A 14,044-nucleotide genomic window follows, 5' to 3' on the forward strand; every position below is an offset into this window, starting at 1 on the left:
TAAACGTTTAAAAAAAAAGAAAAAGAAAAAGAAATCATGGCACAGAGGAGCTAAGAAACTTGCCCCAAGTCAAGCCACTTAGAAATGGTCACAGAGCTAAACCCAGGACATCTGAGTCCATGCTCACTGCTCCTCCTCTTGGGTGACATAATAGAGTAAGGGAAAATCATTGTGATATTTACAAGTCCCTTCTGTCCAACCCACTTTTCTTGGTTTTGGGGAAGGAAGGTTGTTTTGTTTAGTTTTTGTGCTAGAGCCAGTGGTGTTCAGGACTCTCTCCTGACTCTGTGCTCAGGGATCACTCATAGAGGGGTTCAGGGTATCACTTACAAAGCTGGGGATGGGACCAGGTTCTGTAGTGAGCAAGTGCCTGACCTGCTTTCCTATCTTTTGGATCCCTCAACTGATCTTTCATGGGATGTTTATGTAGCCAACACTTAACCAAAGGCAGCCAGAAACTCTCTGCATCTCTAAAGGCATTAGAATTAAAAGATGTAAGTAGGACCAAGCATGTTCAATACCAGGTTGTCTGGACACCTGAGTATTAACACTTTAATTTACTTTTTATCTCTTGGCAACTTCTTCCCAGTTCAACTCCCATGCCTTTTGGATTCTGGCATGGGGCCCAGACAGCCTGGCTCCCAGAAGTGCAGCCTCCAAAAATGAACTCTCATCAGATGACCCTGGGAGAGCTCAAATGCCACCTGGGAGGGTGACAAGAGCAAATTGCAGATTCATATAAGACCACCCAGCCACAGGTGTCTTCCCTACGAGTCAGTCCCCTAAGGTGAGCATTTGTCAGCTATTTCACTTTTTGGCTCCTGCTTTACAGGAAAAACTGAAAAACTGCTGGCAATACACACACACATATGCACGCATGCACGCACGCATGCACAGCAAGAGGCCTTGCTCTTTCTCAACCCACAGTCTGTCTCTAAAATTGCTGACAGTTTTGCTCTGTGCCTCTGACGGCCTTTGTAGTTTCATATATCCCTGCCCAGACACTTTGAATAATACATCCTCATTACATGCTGGTGGAAGAAAAAACTCAGAAAACAGTCCCTTTCAATAAAAACAAAACCTACCTCTTTATCTGCATATAGCTCAGTTTGCCTTCTGAAATATATTATCTTGAAAGTTCTAGGCAGAATGGGCCAAAGAGAGAGTCAACGGGTTGGGCCTCTGCTTCTCATTTGGGGTGTCTAGGTGTGATCCCTAGCATCACAGGGTCCCCTAAGTACCACCAATGTAACCCTTGAACAGAGAACTGGAAGTAATTCCTAGCACTCCTGAGATTCCTTCCCCAACCCCCGACACCCCTTTCCCCAACAAAGAAAAGACCTAGGCAAGAAACATAAGGAGGCATCGGGAAAAGATAAGAGATAATGCATTACTTACACTTGCCAAGTTTTGAAATAGTAATTCTCTCTCCCACTTGGGAGCGATACTATCCTTTAGCCTATCAAATACTGCCAGAGTTTTGTGCACAAAAATCTTTCTACCTACCATACACTGCGGGTTTGTTCATTCATTCCTTTAACCTACACTTAATTGCATTGCCATGGGCTGGCTAGGAACTTCATGGTTATTATTATCTCAGTTCATTCTCAGAAGTATAATTACCCAAGTTTCATAGTTGGACCACTAAGTTCACAGAGGTTTGAAAGAACATGGCAAGATCACCCAATAGGAAGGGTTGGTGTATCAAAGATAGTCTTTAGTTCTGGCCCAATTTTCCAATAGAGCAAAAGGTTCAGAAACCCCCAAGTATAGAAAGTCTTTGGGACTTTTCATCATTCTCCAGAAAAGGCCCAATAGGGAGGTTTTGCTTTCACTTAAGCTTCTCTCACTATGGCAGAAGAGTGAGAAAGATGAGGGATTTGTAAGCTTTGAGCTCCCATTGCCCAAGTGTTTCTGAGCAAATACACTTGCTTGCCCCAGTGGAGGGAAATTTGCCTCTGGGCTTTCATGAACTCAGTCCAATAGGCCGCATCAGCCATGTGAAAAGCCCGCTGCTAGCCACTGTGAGAGCTAAAAGGTTCTGTGAACAGGAATGGTAGAGGAGCATAAACCCTTCCAACCACAAGGCGAGAATTAGTTGTGCCAGAGAGAAGAGGGAAGTAGTACATGTGATGATAGACAAACTCACAATTCCCAGAGCATCTGTGGAGGCTGCTCCCAAGCTCTGTCTGAGGATGTGGGAGAACTGGGGATCCCTCTTCCTCTGCTCCCCCTCTCTCATAAACTGACTCTCACCACCTGCCATTCCCATCACCCAATGTCACAATGACCTTGTGCAACCAGTGTCATGATTTTGAACTCCCCCATCAGCTGCCCTGCCCAAGAAAATGAAAGGGCTGCAAGTCACCTGTCGCATATGCCTTGGAAATGCTCTACAGGGCTCACATATTAAAGGTAAAGGTAAAGGCCCTCCCGTTGATCGTCGATTTGCTCGAACGGGCCCAGTAATGTCTCAATTGGAAACTTTGTTGTTACTGTGTTTGGCATATGGAATACTATCGGTAGCTTGCCGGGCTCGAGCACATATTATTTCTACATAAATAATTTTTGTTAAGAAAAACTAAATTTTATTTGGAGGTTTTTAGGAAGGGAGTGGAGGGAGAAAAAGTGAGAGAGCATACGCGGGCTTCTTCAGAGATGCAGAGAGCTCCTAACACTTCCCAGCATTAGATATGGAAACATGAAGGTTCACATCTCAAGAGGTGAGATGCGGGTGACCCATGTGCTCGGTCATGTGGGCACAAGCAGGACATGGGCTCAGGCAGCATATGCACCTACAAATCATTTTAAAGTGTTAGAGAAATTTAAATGAAGGTTTTCATAATTTAAAAAAAGGTGAGCTGGGGCTGGAGCAATAGCACAGCGGGTAGGGCGTTTTTGCACGCGGCTGACCCGGGTTCAATTCCCAGCATCCCATATGGTCCCCCGAGCACCACCAGGAATAATTCCTGTGTGTAGAGCCAAGAGTAACCCCTGTGCATCGTCGGGTGTGACCCAAAAAGTAAAAAAAAAAAAAGAAGGTGGGCTTTGAACACTATAAATGATGGGGTAGGATTAAGTCAGCCAGAAGAGGGGCTCATGAGAGAGAACAATGGGTACAGTGTTTGCCTTATATATGCTCAACCCAGTTTCAATCGCTGGCATCCCAAATGTTTCCCCAAGCACCACCGGGGGCAGTTCTTAAGTGCAGATCCAGGAGGAACCCCTAAGTATCGCAGATAGTCTCTGTATTATTCCCATTAGCTACAAATTTCCTACAAGGAAAATAAACTCCTAAAACGATTGCCCCATCCCCATCCCGCCATTATCCAAAAGGGGACCTAGAAATGCTATTATCATGAACTTTCATGGGATATTTTGGGCATGCCCAGATGCAAAAGTATCACCTACCAAGCTATCCCAACCAGGAATGTCTGCCTTTCAGAGAAGTAAGCTAAGGGGAATCTGTGCTATCAGCCTCTGCATCTGAGGAACAGTGTGCTGCAGAAAGAACTGATTCTTCCGCACAGGGCTTCTGAAACCAGCCATCTGGTTGTGCTTCTGGTAGTAGCCAGAGGAAAGGGAGCTGACCCTCTGCATCCAGAGGACCTTTCTCCAAACAGCTTTAGGATCTCTGAGCCCGTGCAGACACTCAATGTTCTCTCACAACATTCCTGCAAAGAAGGCAGGACTTGATGGAGTTTTGTCTCCATTGTACAGATGAAAAAAACGAGACCAAGTTGATCTGCGTGAAGTTCCTCCTATACCAAAACATAAAAACAGCAGCAGAGAAGCGTTCAGCCTAAGGACCACATGGAGGGTGCGGGAACCACAGATCCCGGAGGGGGGGAAAAAAAAAAAAACAGGTTCCAAAAAGAGCCGAGATCACCGGCAAGTTCCAGATGGAGTAGGTGCCGCATCCCGCCTCCCCCAGATGGAACCCCGGTGACCAGAAGCCTCTACAAACACAGCTCGAGTATGCGGGAACGAGGACTTTTTCTCAAATCTGCCGGACTACACCTCCCAGGTAACCTCTGATTCCGGAAGTCACGCCCACAGCCCGCCCCCCAGCGCCATCTTTGAAGCGTTCAGCCTAAGGACCACATGGAGGGTGCGGGAACCACAGATCCGGGAGGGGGAAAAAAAAAAAAGGTTCCAAAAAGAGCCGAGATCACCGGCAAGTTCCAGATGGAGTAGGTGCCGCATCCCGCCTCCCCCAGATGGAACCCCAGTGACCAGAAGCCTCTACAAACACAGCTCGAGTATGCGGGAACAAGGACTTTTTCTCAAAACCGCGACATCTCTCTATATACAAAGTGATCAATGAGAAGTAAACCACCCAATCTTTCTCCCTGAAAATCAGAGTTAAGTTTGGAGCACAGCCACAGCCCCAGAAACACAAGGACTTAATGCAGAACCCAGCAGCTTAGAGCAGAAAAGTGAACGGACGATGCGTTAACCCAGGCCATCATTTCTGCCCAGAGGGGAAAGGGTGTTGCCCCATTCGCCCTCTCTTCTCTGGAAAGAAGGATGGCGGCCGCATGGGAGCCTTGTGGACAGCAGGTATGAGCCGGGGGTGTGGGGGCGACTAAAACCTCACGAGAAGGGGGGCGTTCCGGTCCGTCCTTCACACCCTACCGAGGTCAACAGTTGCCCCCCACGAGCGGCTCCCCAGCACGGCCACAGTCCCAGAAGCACAAGGACTTAATGCAAAACCCAGCAGCTTGGAGCAGAAAAGTGAAAGGACTATGCGTTAATCCAGGCCATCAAGTCTGCTGGAGGGGAAAGGGTGTTGCCCCATTCGCCCTCTCTTCTCTGGAAAGAAGGATGGCGGCCGCATGGGAGCCTTGTGGACAGCAGGTATGAGCCGGGGGTGTTGGGGTGACTAAAACCTCATGGGAAGGGGGGCATTCTGGTCCGTCCTTCACGCCCTACCGAGGTCACCAGTTGCCCCCCACGAGCGGCTCTCCAGCACAGCCACAGCCCCAGAAGCACAAGGACTTAATGCAGAACCCAGCAGCTTGGAGCAGAAAAGTGAAAGGACTATGCATTAATCCAGGCCATCATGTCTGCCCGGAGGGGAAAGGGTGTTGCTCCCTTCCGCCCTCCTCCCTCTGGAAAGAAAGATGGTGGCCACATGGGAGCCTTGTGGACAGCAGGTATGAGCCGGGGGTGTGGGGGCGACTAAAATCTCATGGGAAGGGGGGCGTTCCGGTCCGTCCTTCACGCCCTACCGAGGTCACCAGTCGCCCCCCACGAGCGGCTCTCCAGCACAGCCACGGCCCCAGAAGCACAAGGACTTAATGCAGAACCCAGCAGCTTGGAGCAGAAAAGTGAACGGACTATGCGTTGATCCAGGCCATCAAGTCTGCTGGAGGGGAAAGGGTGTTGCCCCATTCGCCCTTTCTTCTCTGGAAAGAAGGATGGCGGCCGCATGGGAGCCTTGTGGACAGCAGGTATGAGCCGGGGGTGTGGGGGCGACTAAAACCTCATGGGAAGGGGGGCGTTCCGGTCCGTCCTTCACGCCTTACCGAGGTCACCAGTTGCCCCCCATGAGCGGCTCTCCAGCACAGCCACAGCCCCAGAAGCACAAGGACTTAATGCAGAACCCAGCAGCTTGGAACAGAAAAGTGAAAGGACTATGCATTAATCCAGGCCATCATGTCTGCCCGGAGGGGAAAGGGTGTTGCTCCCTTCCGCCCTCCTCCCTCTGGAAAGAAAGATGGTGGCCACATGGGAGCCTTGTGGACAGCAGGTATGAGCCGGGGGTGTGGGGGCGACTAAAATCTCATGGGAAGGGGGGCGTTCCGGTCCGTCCTTCACGCCCTACCGAGGTCACCAGTCGCCCCCCATGAGCGGCTCTCCAGCACAGCCACGGCCCCAGAAGCACAAGGACTTAATGCAGAACCCAGCAGCTTGGAGCAAAAAAGTGAACGGACTATGCGTTGATCCAGGCCATCAAGTCTGCCAGAGGGGAAAGGGTGTTGCCCCATTCGCCCTCTCTTCTCTGGAAAGAAGGATGGCGGCCGCATGGGAGCCTTGTGGACAGCAGGTATGAGCCGGGGGTGTGGGGGCGACTAAAACCTCATGGGAAGGGGGGCGTTCTGGTCCGTCCTTCATGCCCTACCGAGGTCACCAGTTGCCCCCCACGAGCGGCTCTCCAGCACAGCCACAGCCCCAGAAGCACAAGGACTTAGTGCAGAACCCAGCAGCTTGGAGCAGAAAAGTGAAAGGACTATGCGTTAATCCAGGCCATCATGTCTGCCCGGAGGGGAAAGGGTGTTGCTCCCTTCCGCCCTCCTCCCTCTGGAAAGAAAGATGGCGGCCACATGGGAGCCTTGTGGACAGCAGGTATGAGCCGGGGGTGTGGGGGCGACTAAAACCTCATGGGAAGGGGGGCGTTCTGGTCCGTCCTTCATGCCCTACCGAGGTCACCAGTTGCCCCCCACGAGCGGCTCTCCAGCACAGCCACAGCCCCAGAAGCACAAGGACTTAATGCAGAACCCAGCAGCTTGGAGCAGAAAAGTGAAAGGACTATGCATTAATCCAGGCCATCATGTCTGCCCGGAGGGGAAAGGGTGTTGCTCCCTTCCGCCCTCCTCCCTCTGGAAAGAAAGATGGCGGCCACATGGGAGCCTTGTGGACAGCAGGTATGAGCCGGGAGTGTGGGGACGACTAAAACCTCATGGGAAGGGGGGCGTTTCGCTCCGCCCTTCACGCCCTACCAAGGCCACCGGTCCCCCCGCGAGCGGCTCTCCAGCACGGCCACGACTCCAGAACACAGAAACCAATTTCTTAACTATCTGACTTTCAGTAGAAATACTTCCAGGGTCAATAGGTAAAATAGCAGAAATCCAAAACCAACATTTAATTCTTGAACCCAGCTGTAGGAAGCAAATCACTTCACAATGCTTTTTCAGCATGTCTGATTTGGGGGGGGGGGGGTAAACTCTAAATAATAGTGGTGAATCTTTTATTGAAACAATGAATCTAATCAAAGCAGATAGAGTATTAACTAGAATTCATCTGCCTCACAGGGACGGGGAGGGGTGGGGGGTGGGGTTTTATTGGGGTTCTTCATGGTAAAAAATAAGTATTGGTAAAGGGAAATGTGTTTGATATTTGCATGACTGAGACATAAACCTGAAAGCTTTGTAACCTTTCCCACAGTGATTCAATAAATAAATAAATAAATAAATAAATAAATTGAAACCCAAGCAAAAAATTTGTAAGTCTACAACTGTTCCTCAAGGTGTTTCACTAATAAAATAAATAAGAAAAAAAAAAAAACAGCAGCAGAGATTCTCTTGAATTCAGTTTTCTATGGACAACAAGGGGTGATGAGTGTGGAACACAAGCTGCCTCTCATAGTCTGGTGCCCACACACCGACCTAAAAATACGGCCCTTGTCCTCTTTCACTTAACTCATACCTGGAGCAGAATTTTCAACACAATGATCCATGCAATAATGACCAAATTCACACCTACACAGATACTGGCAAGGAGGCTGGGATGGGGAAAGGGTAACAACTCACTCATCGAAGCCCAAGAAACAGTAGACTAGGACATGGTAAGAACCTGCCTACTTGTTTCACTTTTGGGGGAACAGATTATGCCTCAAGCCCAGCCAGTCCAGGAGATATTAGAGTTCCTCCGATTATGATGCATTCTGTCTCATTCTTCATTCTTCCCTAAAAGAATTTTGTAATGTGTAAAGAGTAGGCAATTTTAGAAAATTTTCAAGTATGTATTCAAGTAGGCATTGTGTACTTTGCTAGACTTTGCCCAACATAAACGGGGGCAGACAGGTTGCCTTCAAAAGTTAGTGGGGAGGGGCTGGAGTGAGAGGACAGTAAGGAGGGTATTTGCCTTGCACGAGGCTGATCTGGGTTTGATCCCCAGCATCCCATAGGATCCCCTGAGCACCACCAGGAGTAATTCCTAGTGCAGAGACAGGAGCAACCCCTGAGCATCACTGGGCATGACCCAAAACACACACACATACAAACATACACACACACACACACACACACACACACACGCACAAAGGAAATAAAAGAGAAAAAAAGAAAAAGAAAAGAAAGTTAACTGGGGATATGAATAACTATTCACTAGGAACACTTCGTTCTTCCACAAATAAGACTGAAGCACAAGTTAATATAAACATGATAATAAAAATGAATGCTAATATTTACTGTGCCTACTATAAATCCAGCCTTGGATTTAATGCCATGTGTTTTCGGGGTTTTTTTTTTGGGGGGGAACAAACTATTAAGTATTCAAGGGTCACTCCTGGCAGTGCTTGGGAGACCTCATGGTGTTGGAGACTCTAACCCAGGGTTCTGGGAATCTAACCCAGGCCCCAAGTACTTTTCATTTAATCCTCACAATAATCCTGTGAGAAAATAACATATTAATATCCCAGTATTTACTCCTAAGAGCTGAGAGTTTAAGCTCGCAGAAATAAGAAATGGCCAGAGGCAAAGTTGGAGAATTCAAGTTCTAATCACTATGCATAGCTTCTTCCCAAAACAATCTTGGTAAGGCTCTAGCTGCCTCCATGCTGGAACGATGAGGCAGGCCAGTTTTAAGATCTCAAAAGCCCCAGAACTTCACTTGAAAGAGGACAGAATTTCCTCCCTGCGTGTTCCAGCCCTTCATTGTAAACTCTGTTTTAGGGCAGATATAAAAGTGAAAATAGACCACATTTATTACACAGGTCATAAATATTTTTTCCTTCAAGAAAGAAACTCCTTTAGCATAGATCCACGCTTAGGGGAGCAAATACACACAAACGCTCAGATCTTGGAGATTACACGAGTCGGCTGAGGGCAAGTTCAAGTTCAGTTCAAGGAACAAGGACAAAGGCAAATTCAGCATTCAATATTGGAAGAGGGCCAGCGGGGCTGGAGCACAGAGACTCTCCAAGTCACACGACAATGCTGGATGGGTGTTTAAGTGAAAATTACTAAAGGAAGCGAAGTCTTTGTGCCACACTTGTTGATTCGTGGTCATTCCCGATCACTATTCATGTCCCATGTAAAACACACAGTGTTATGAAGCTATATAATTTGAGAAAGCTGTCATGTCTGTTTTTCTTTTCTTTTGTGGGGTGGGAGAGGGTTTGGTCTATGCAATAAAAGCAAGATTACATATCTCCATGGTGCAGACACACACAGAAATGCAAGCCTATGGTAGATAGAGGTGCCCAGGGGTTCTACTTCTGTGAGCAAATGGGGCTGAAACTGTCCCCCCAAAATGCTGAGGCCTGAATGAGGCTCACTATTAGAAATCAGAGCATGTGGGGAAAACCCACATCACAGCGATAGGGGGACTTTGATCATGCACTTGCCCAGAGAGGCAATAGGAGACCAACACAGTCTCATCATGGGGACATGGGCCATGCAAGGCACAATCAGGGTGGGTCCTGGATACTTTTTCACTGTCATGGAACAAAAGTCCTTCACTGTAAAAGGAAGTACAATGACAAAACTTGGTCATGGGTTACAAAACTAAGATTCATGGGCCAGAGCAAGAGTTAAGGTACTGCTTGCACACAGCTGACCCAGGTTCAATCCCTGGCACCACATCTGATCATCTCCTCTGCCAGAGTGATCCCTGAGCACCATGGCATCATCATTGTATTCAGCACCCAAGACTCCTGGCTAGAGCTGTCTTCTCTAAGTGCCAGAACCAACAGCAGCCCAGGCCCCAGACCAGGTCCCTGCTCCTCTGTGGCTGTAAGAGACAATATGAGACAGTCTGTGATGGCAGGAAGGGCACGGACTCCCAAGGCGAACCACACAGACAGAAAAGCTCTGTCAGGGGCAAGGAGGTGAGGGGCAGAGCCCTGCATGCACTGGGATAGACCTTACACTCAGTACCACATGGCCCCCTGAGCACTGCCAGATGCAGCCTCAGAGCCCCACCGGGTGGCCAGGTAATGCCTGTCACTGCAGGGCAGAGCAGCACCGTATACTCGGGTCCTCATGCTGAGTCTCAGGCCTGGTGGACAAGTATTGCCAGGAAGGGTCCCTTGAGAGATTCCCTCACACCACCACCACCACTACCAAAACATAAAGAAAGATAAACCACATCAATCTGAAACCCAAAAAGCTCTCTTTGATGGGCGTGGGGGGGTGGTGGAAAGCAGGCAGAATAAAAAACATGTCCTGAAATTTTAACAGTAGTTTTGTAAAAGGTCGATTCTTGCTAAAATTGGGGGATAAAATGCATTCGACTATCCATCCACTCTACCACAGTTTTAAATTAACAGTAAGTTCTTTGTGTGTGTGTTTTGTTTTGGGGAGTGGGGGGTCACATTCAGCAATGTTCAGGGGCTACTCCTGTCTTGGCACTCAGGAATTATTCCTAGGAGTGCTTGGGAGACCATATGGGATGCTGGAGATGAAATCTGGGTTGGCTGGGTGCAAGGCAAACACCCTCCCCGCTGTGCAATCTCTCCAGCCTCCAATAAGTTCATATAAAAGTAGATAATGGCCCTAACTCTAAAAGGAGGTCCTCAGATGATGGCGTCACTAGTTGAAGCCAGGAAAAAATGTTCCACAAACTCCCTACGATGTAGCCACAAAACATGCCTGTGGAAACCAAGTCGATAGTATTGCACAGCACACAAAAAAGGTTCTGAGAATGTGCTTGTGCTGCTCAGATGCACACATGCTACTGAAATGAATCTGTGGACACAGCAATAGGAACATTAGGTGAAAAGGAGTGTAGGGTGAGCACATTCTACTCTAATGCGAGGCAGAATTTTGGCCTAAGGAGGGAAATATCCCCATGGGAGCTGACAGTGTGTACACAAAGCTGCCCTCAAAAACTGGAACTCCCAGGAACCCAAATGCATTAGACCGGAATTCATTTTAGTCTTACTATGTTTTGTTTTTGTTTGAAGGCTCAGGGTACGATGCAGTGTTGGGGATGGAACCTAACTAAAAAACATGTGCCCAACCCTCGACAGTCATTTTCCCCTCATCATATATATTTTTTAAACCCCAGAGGATTTTAATTTAATAAAACAAATAATTTTATTATTTATTTTCAATAATAACCATATGAAAGACGTTTTTTATCCTAATCCCTGGAAGGGGAAGAGGGGGTCATGCATCTTCATGACCTGTCCCCTTGACCTGCCATCTCAGGACTGTTCAGTCCTGCCTGTCAGGACTATGTAAAAAAAAAAAAAGTAATTTGTCAAAAAGAACAGATCTGGGCAACAGGAAGCAGGACTGAGAGGTGGCCAGCTTCCTGTCCCTGCTGTGTTCAAGTGGAGAGACCGGTATGATGTGTCAGAAATGTGGGAACATGTCTAAGGCAGGAGGTTGCTTAATTGTTGCTTCCAAATTTGGAACAAAGGAGTCTGGGCAATTGTCAGGCGCAGGCAACCCCTGGGGCAGGGTAGTGCCCACACAGCCAGCAGGGCCTGCAAGGGCTCCGAGGCTGGACAGGTTGCAACACCCCGGGCCTTGTGACAGCCTTCTCTCTTTCTCTCTCTCTCTCTCTCTCTGAAAGTGGAGGAATTATAATTAGAGTGCATTGCTGCCACTGATCTAAAACCCAGCAAATTCTGCCAACGGATTTATTAGCGAGAAAACCAAGAAGCAACGTATAATTAGCCGACAGTTATTTCAGAGTTGATGGTCCTGTTTTTTCAGTTTCCTCTTGCTTCAGTCCTTGGACCGCTCCTCTGTTCACTATGCCCTTACGGTGCAGGGGAAAGAGGCAGGTATGATTTGTAAGAGAGAACGCTGTCAACGAGGTTCGGTGAAAGGAAGGGAAAGACTGGCAGAGAGGGGGTGGTGGGTTCTAATGACTGGAAATGTGATTGTTCTGTTTCAGTTAGCAGGCGTCAAGGAAAGGTGTGGGTTTGCAGTTGGGCGGAGCATCAATTTCTTGATTTCTTGCTCTGTTCTTACTACTGTGTGTCCTTGGGCAAGCAGCTCCATGGGTCTGACTCACCTTCCTCACAGTGAAAATGGGGGCATTAACATCTGTGTTGGAGGAGAGTGGCAAGAATGGAATAAAATAATGCAGAGAGCTCAGTCCACCCTTCCCATCTGGCAGGTGCCCAAGCAGCCTTATCGCCTGAAATATACTCTTCTCACAGAATGAGGCACTGAGGATGGGAAAATGCTCAGAAGCTGAGCAGGAGGGTTTCTCAGAGATGCATGCATTTCAATCTACAAAATTCTGGGAGGTGGAAATTTGTACAACTTTACCTGCCGACTTCCCTGCTTAGAGGAGCAGCTGCTGGTGCTCCTGGAAGGCGAGACCAACTTTTGGGACACCCCGAGGCTCTTCTCATCACTCATCGTGAGCTGGTGGTCACTGGGCCTCCAGCCAGTCAAAGGCCATCAGAAGGGAGAGGAGCAGAGTATGGACGGTCCACACGGGCTGGAACTCGGCTTATATTCAATCCGCTTTCAAAGCATTTTAGATGAGCTGGAGGAAACTCCTAAAAACCAACAAACAAAGAATTAGCAGGAAATCCAGAGACATCATCTCTAATGATGATGTCCTTGAAAGGAGGTAAATATGCCCGCTTTTAGAAGCAGGCTGTGGGGGTAAGAGGGAAACTGAGGACTTGGTGGAGGGTAGTGGACACCAGTGAAGAGATTGATGATGGAACATTGTATGCCTGAAACTCAGGAACAACAATGAAACTTTCTAATTTATAGCGACTCAACAATGAAAATATAATAAATAATTTATTCACAATACAAATGACACAATACACATCACAAATACAAGTGATTAGCTACCAGGGCGAATGAAGGAAAAGACACTTTCTCTTTTCTCTGGCTGGAAATGATGGTGGTTTGTCTATAGTTCAGCAGTACAACAGGCACACGAACATCACTTAGAAAATTTGCGTCCAGAAGCTAGAGTGATAGAACAGTAGGTAGGGCGCTTGCCTGGCACATGGCCCACACAGGTTTGATCCTCAGCACCACATACTCTTCCCTGAGCAATACCAGGAGTGATCCCTAGTGCAGAATCAAGAGTGAGTCCTGAGTATAGCCAGCTGTGGCCCCAAAACCAAAACAACAACAAGAAGGAAGGAAGGAAGGAAGGAAGGAAGGAAGGAAGGAAGGATTTCTTTATTTTGGGTCCAGACACATACATAAGACACATAAATAATCACTACTTGAAAACCCATCCCAAGTCACAGTGAGGTACCACTTCTTTCCCCCTAGGATAGCTTCATAGAAATCTGCAACCCAAAATAAACAGAAAATAACAAATGCTGGAAAGGGTGGAAGGCCATTATTCCATGCAATATGGCTAGGCAGATTCTCCTCAAGTTAAGCACAATATTATATTACCCAGAGGCATGAGAGATAGTACAGCAGATAAAGTTCTTGCCTTGCATGTGGCTAACCCAAGCTCCATCTTCAGAATGCCATAGCATCCCTGAGTCCTGCCAGCAGTGATCCCTGGGTGCAGAGCCAGGAATAAGCCCTGAGCTCTGTCAGCTGTGACCCAAATACAAAACAAAACACCAGGCAGCATTAAAATATAATAATTGTAGGGCTGGAGAGATGGTACAGTGGGTAAGTACTTGCCTTGCACGCTGCCAACCCAGGGTGATCTCCCATACCCCATATGGTGCCCTGAACTCCATCAGGAAAGATCCCTGAGCTAAGACTCAGGGGTTAGCTCTAAGCACCACTGGGTATGGCCCCTGAACCAAATATTCTTTCTTATATTAATAGTTCAACAACCGTGTTGGCTGTTCACTGTATCACTGTATCACTGTATCACTCTCATCCCGTTGTTTATCAATTTACTCAAGTGGGCGCCAGTAACGTCTCCATTCGTCCCAGCCCTGAGATTTTAGCAGCCCCTCCTTACTCATCTTTCCCAACGCTGCCGTATTGGAAGCTCTTCAGGGCCAGAGGAATGAGACTCATTATTGTTACTGTTTATGCCAAAAAACTGTTGCTATGTCAGGGAAAATAAAAGGAAACATCAGATGATGAAGTGAGAGTGCTGTGACCATGATGACTGACTCCACAGTAGGGGT

At 47.8% G+C, this 14,044-nt stretch overlaps 1 protein-coding gene across 1 annotated transcript in view; it reads right to left on the minus strand.

The window, feature by feature from the left end:
- Positions 1-14,044, minus strand: part of OSBPL3 (oxysterol binding protein like 3) — a 207,598-nt gene that overhangs the window by 93,271 nt on the left and 100,283 nt on the right. Inside the window, exon 2 of the mRNA XM_056118561.1 lies at positions 12,237-12,472. Within this exon, the coding sequence (XP_055974536.1) occupies positions 12,237-12,329 (93 nt within the window). The 5' untranslated portion in view covers positions 12,330-12,472. The remainder of the gene's footprint in view (positions 1-12,236; positions 12,473-14,044) is intronic.

This window comes from Sorex fumeus, unplaced genomic scaffold (assembly GCF_029834395.1).
Source record: "Sorex fumeus unplaced genomic scaffold, SorFum_2.1 ptg000037l, whole genome shotgun sequence".
Lineage (NCBI taxonomy): Eukaryota > Metazoa > Chordata > Mammalia > Eulipotyphla > Soricidae > Sorex > Sorex fumeus.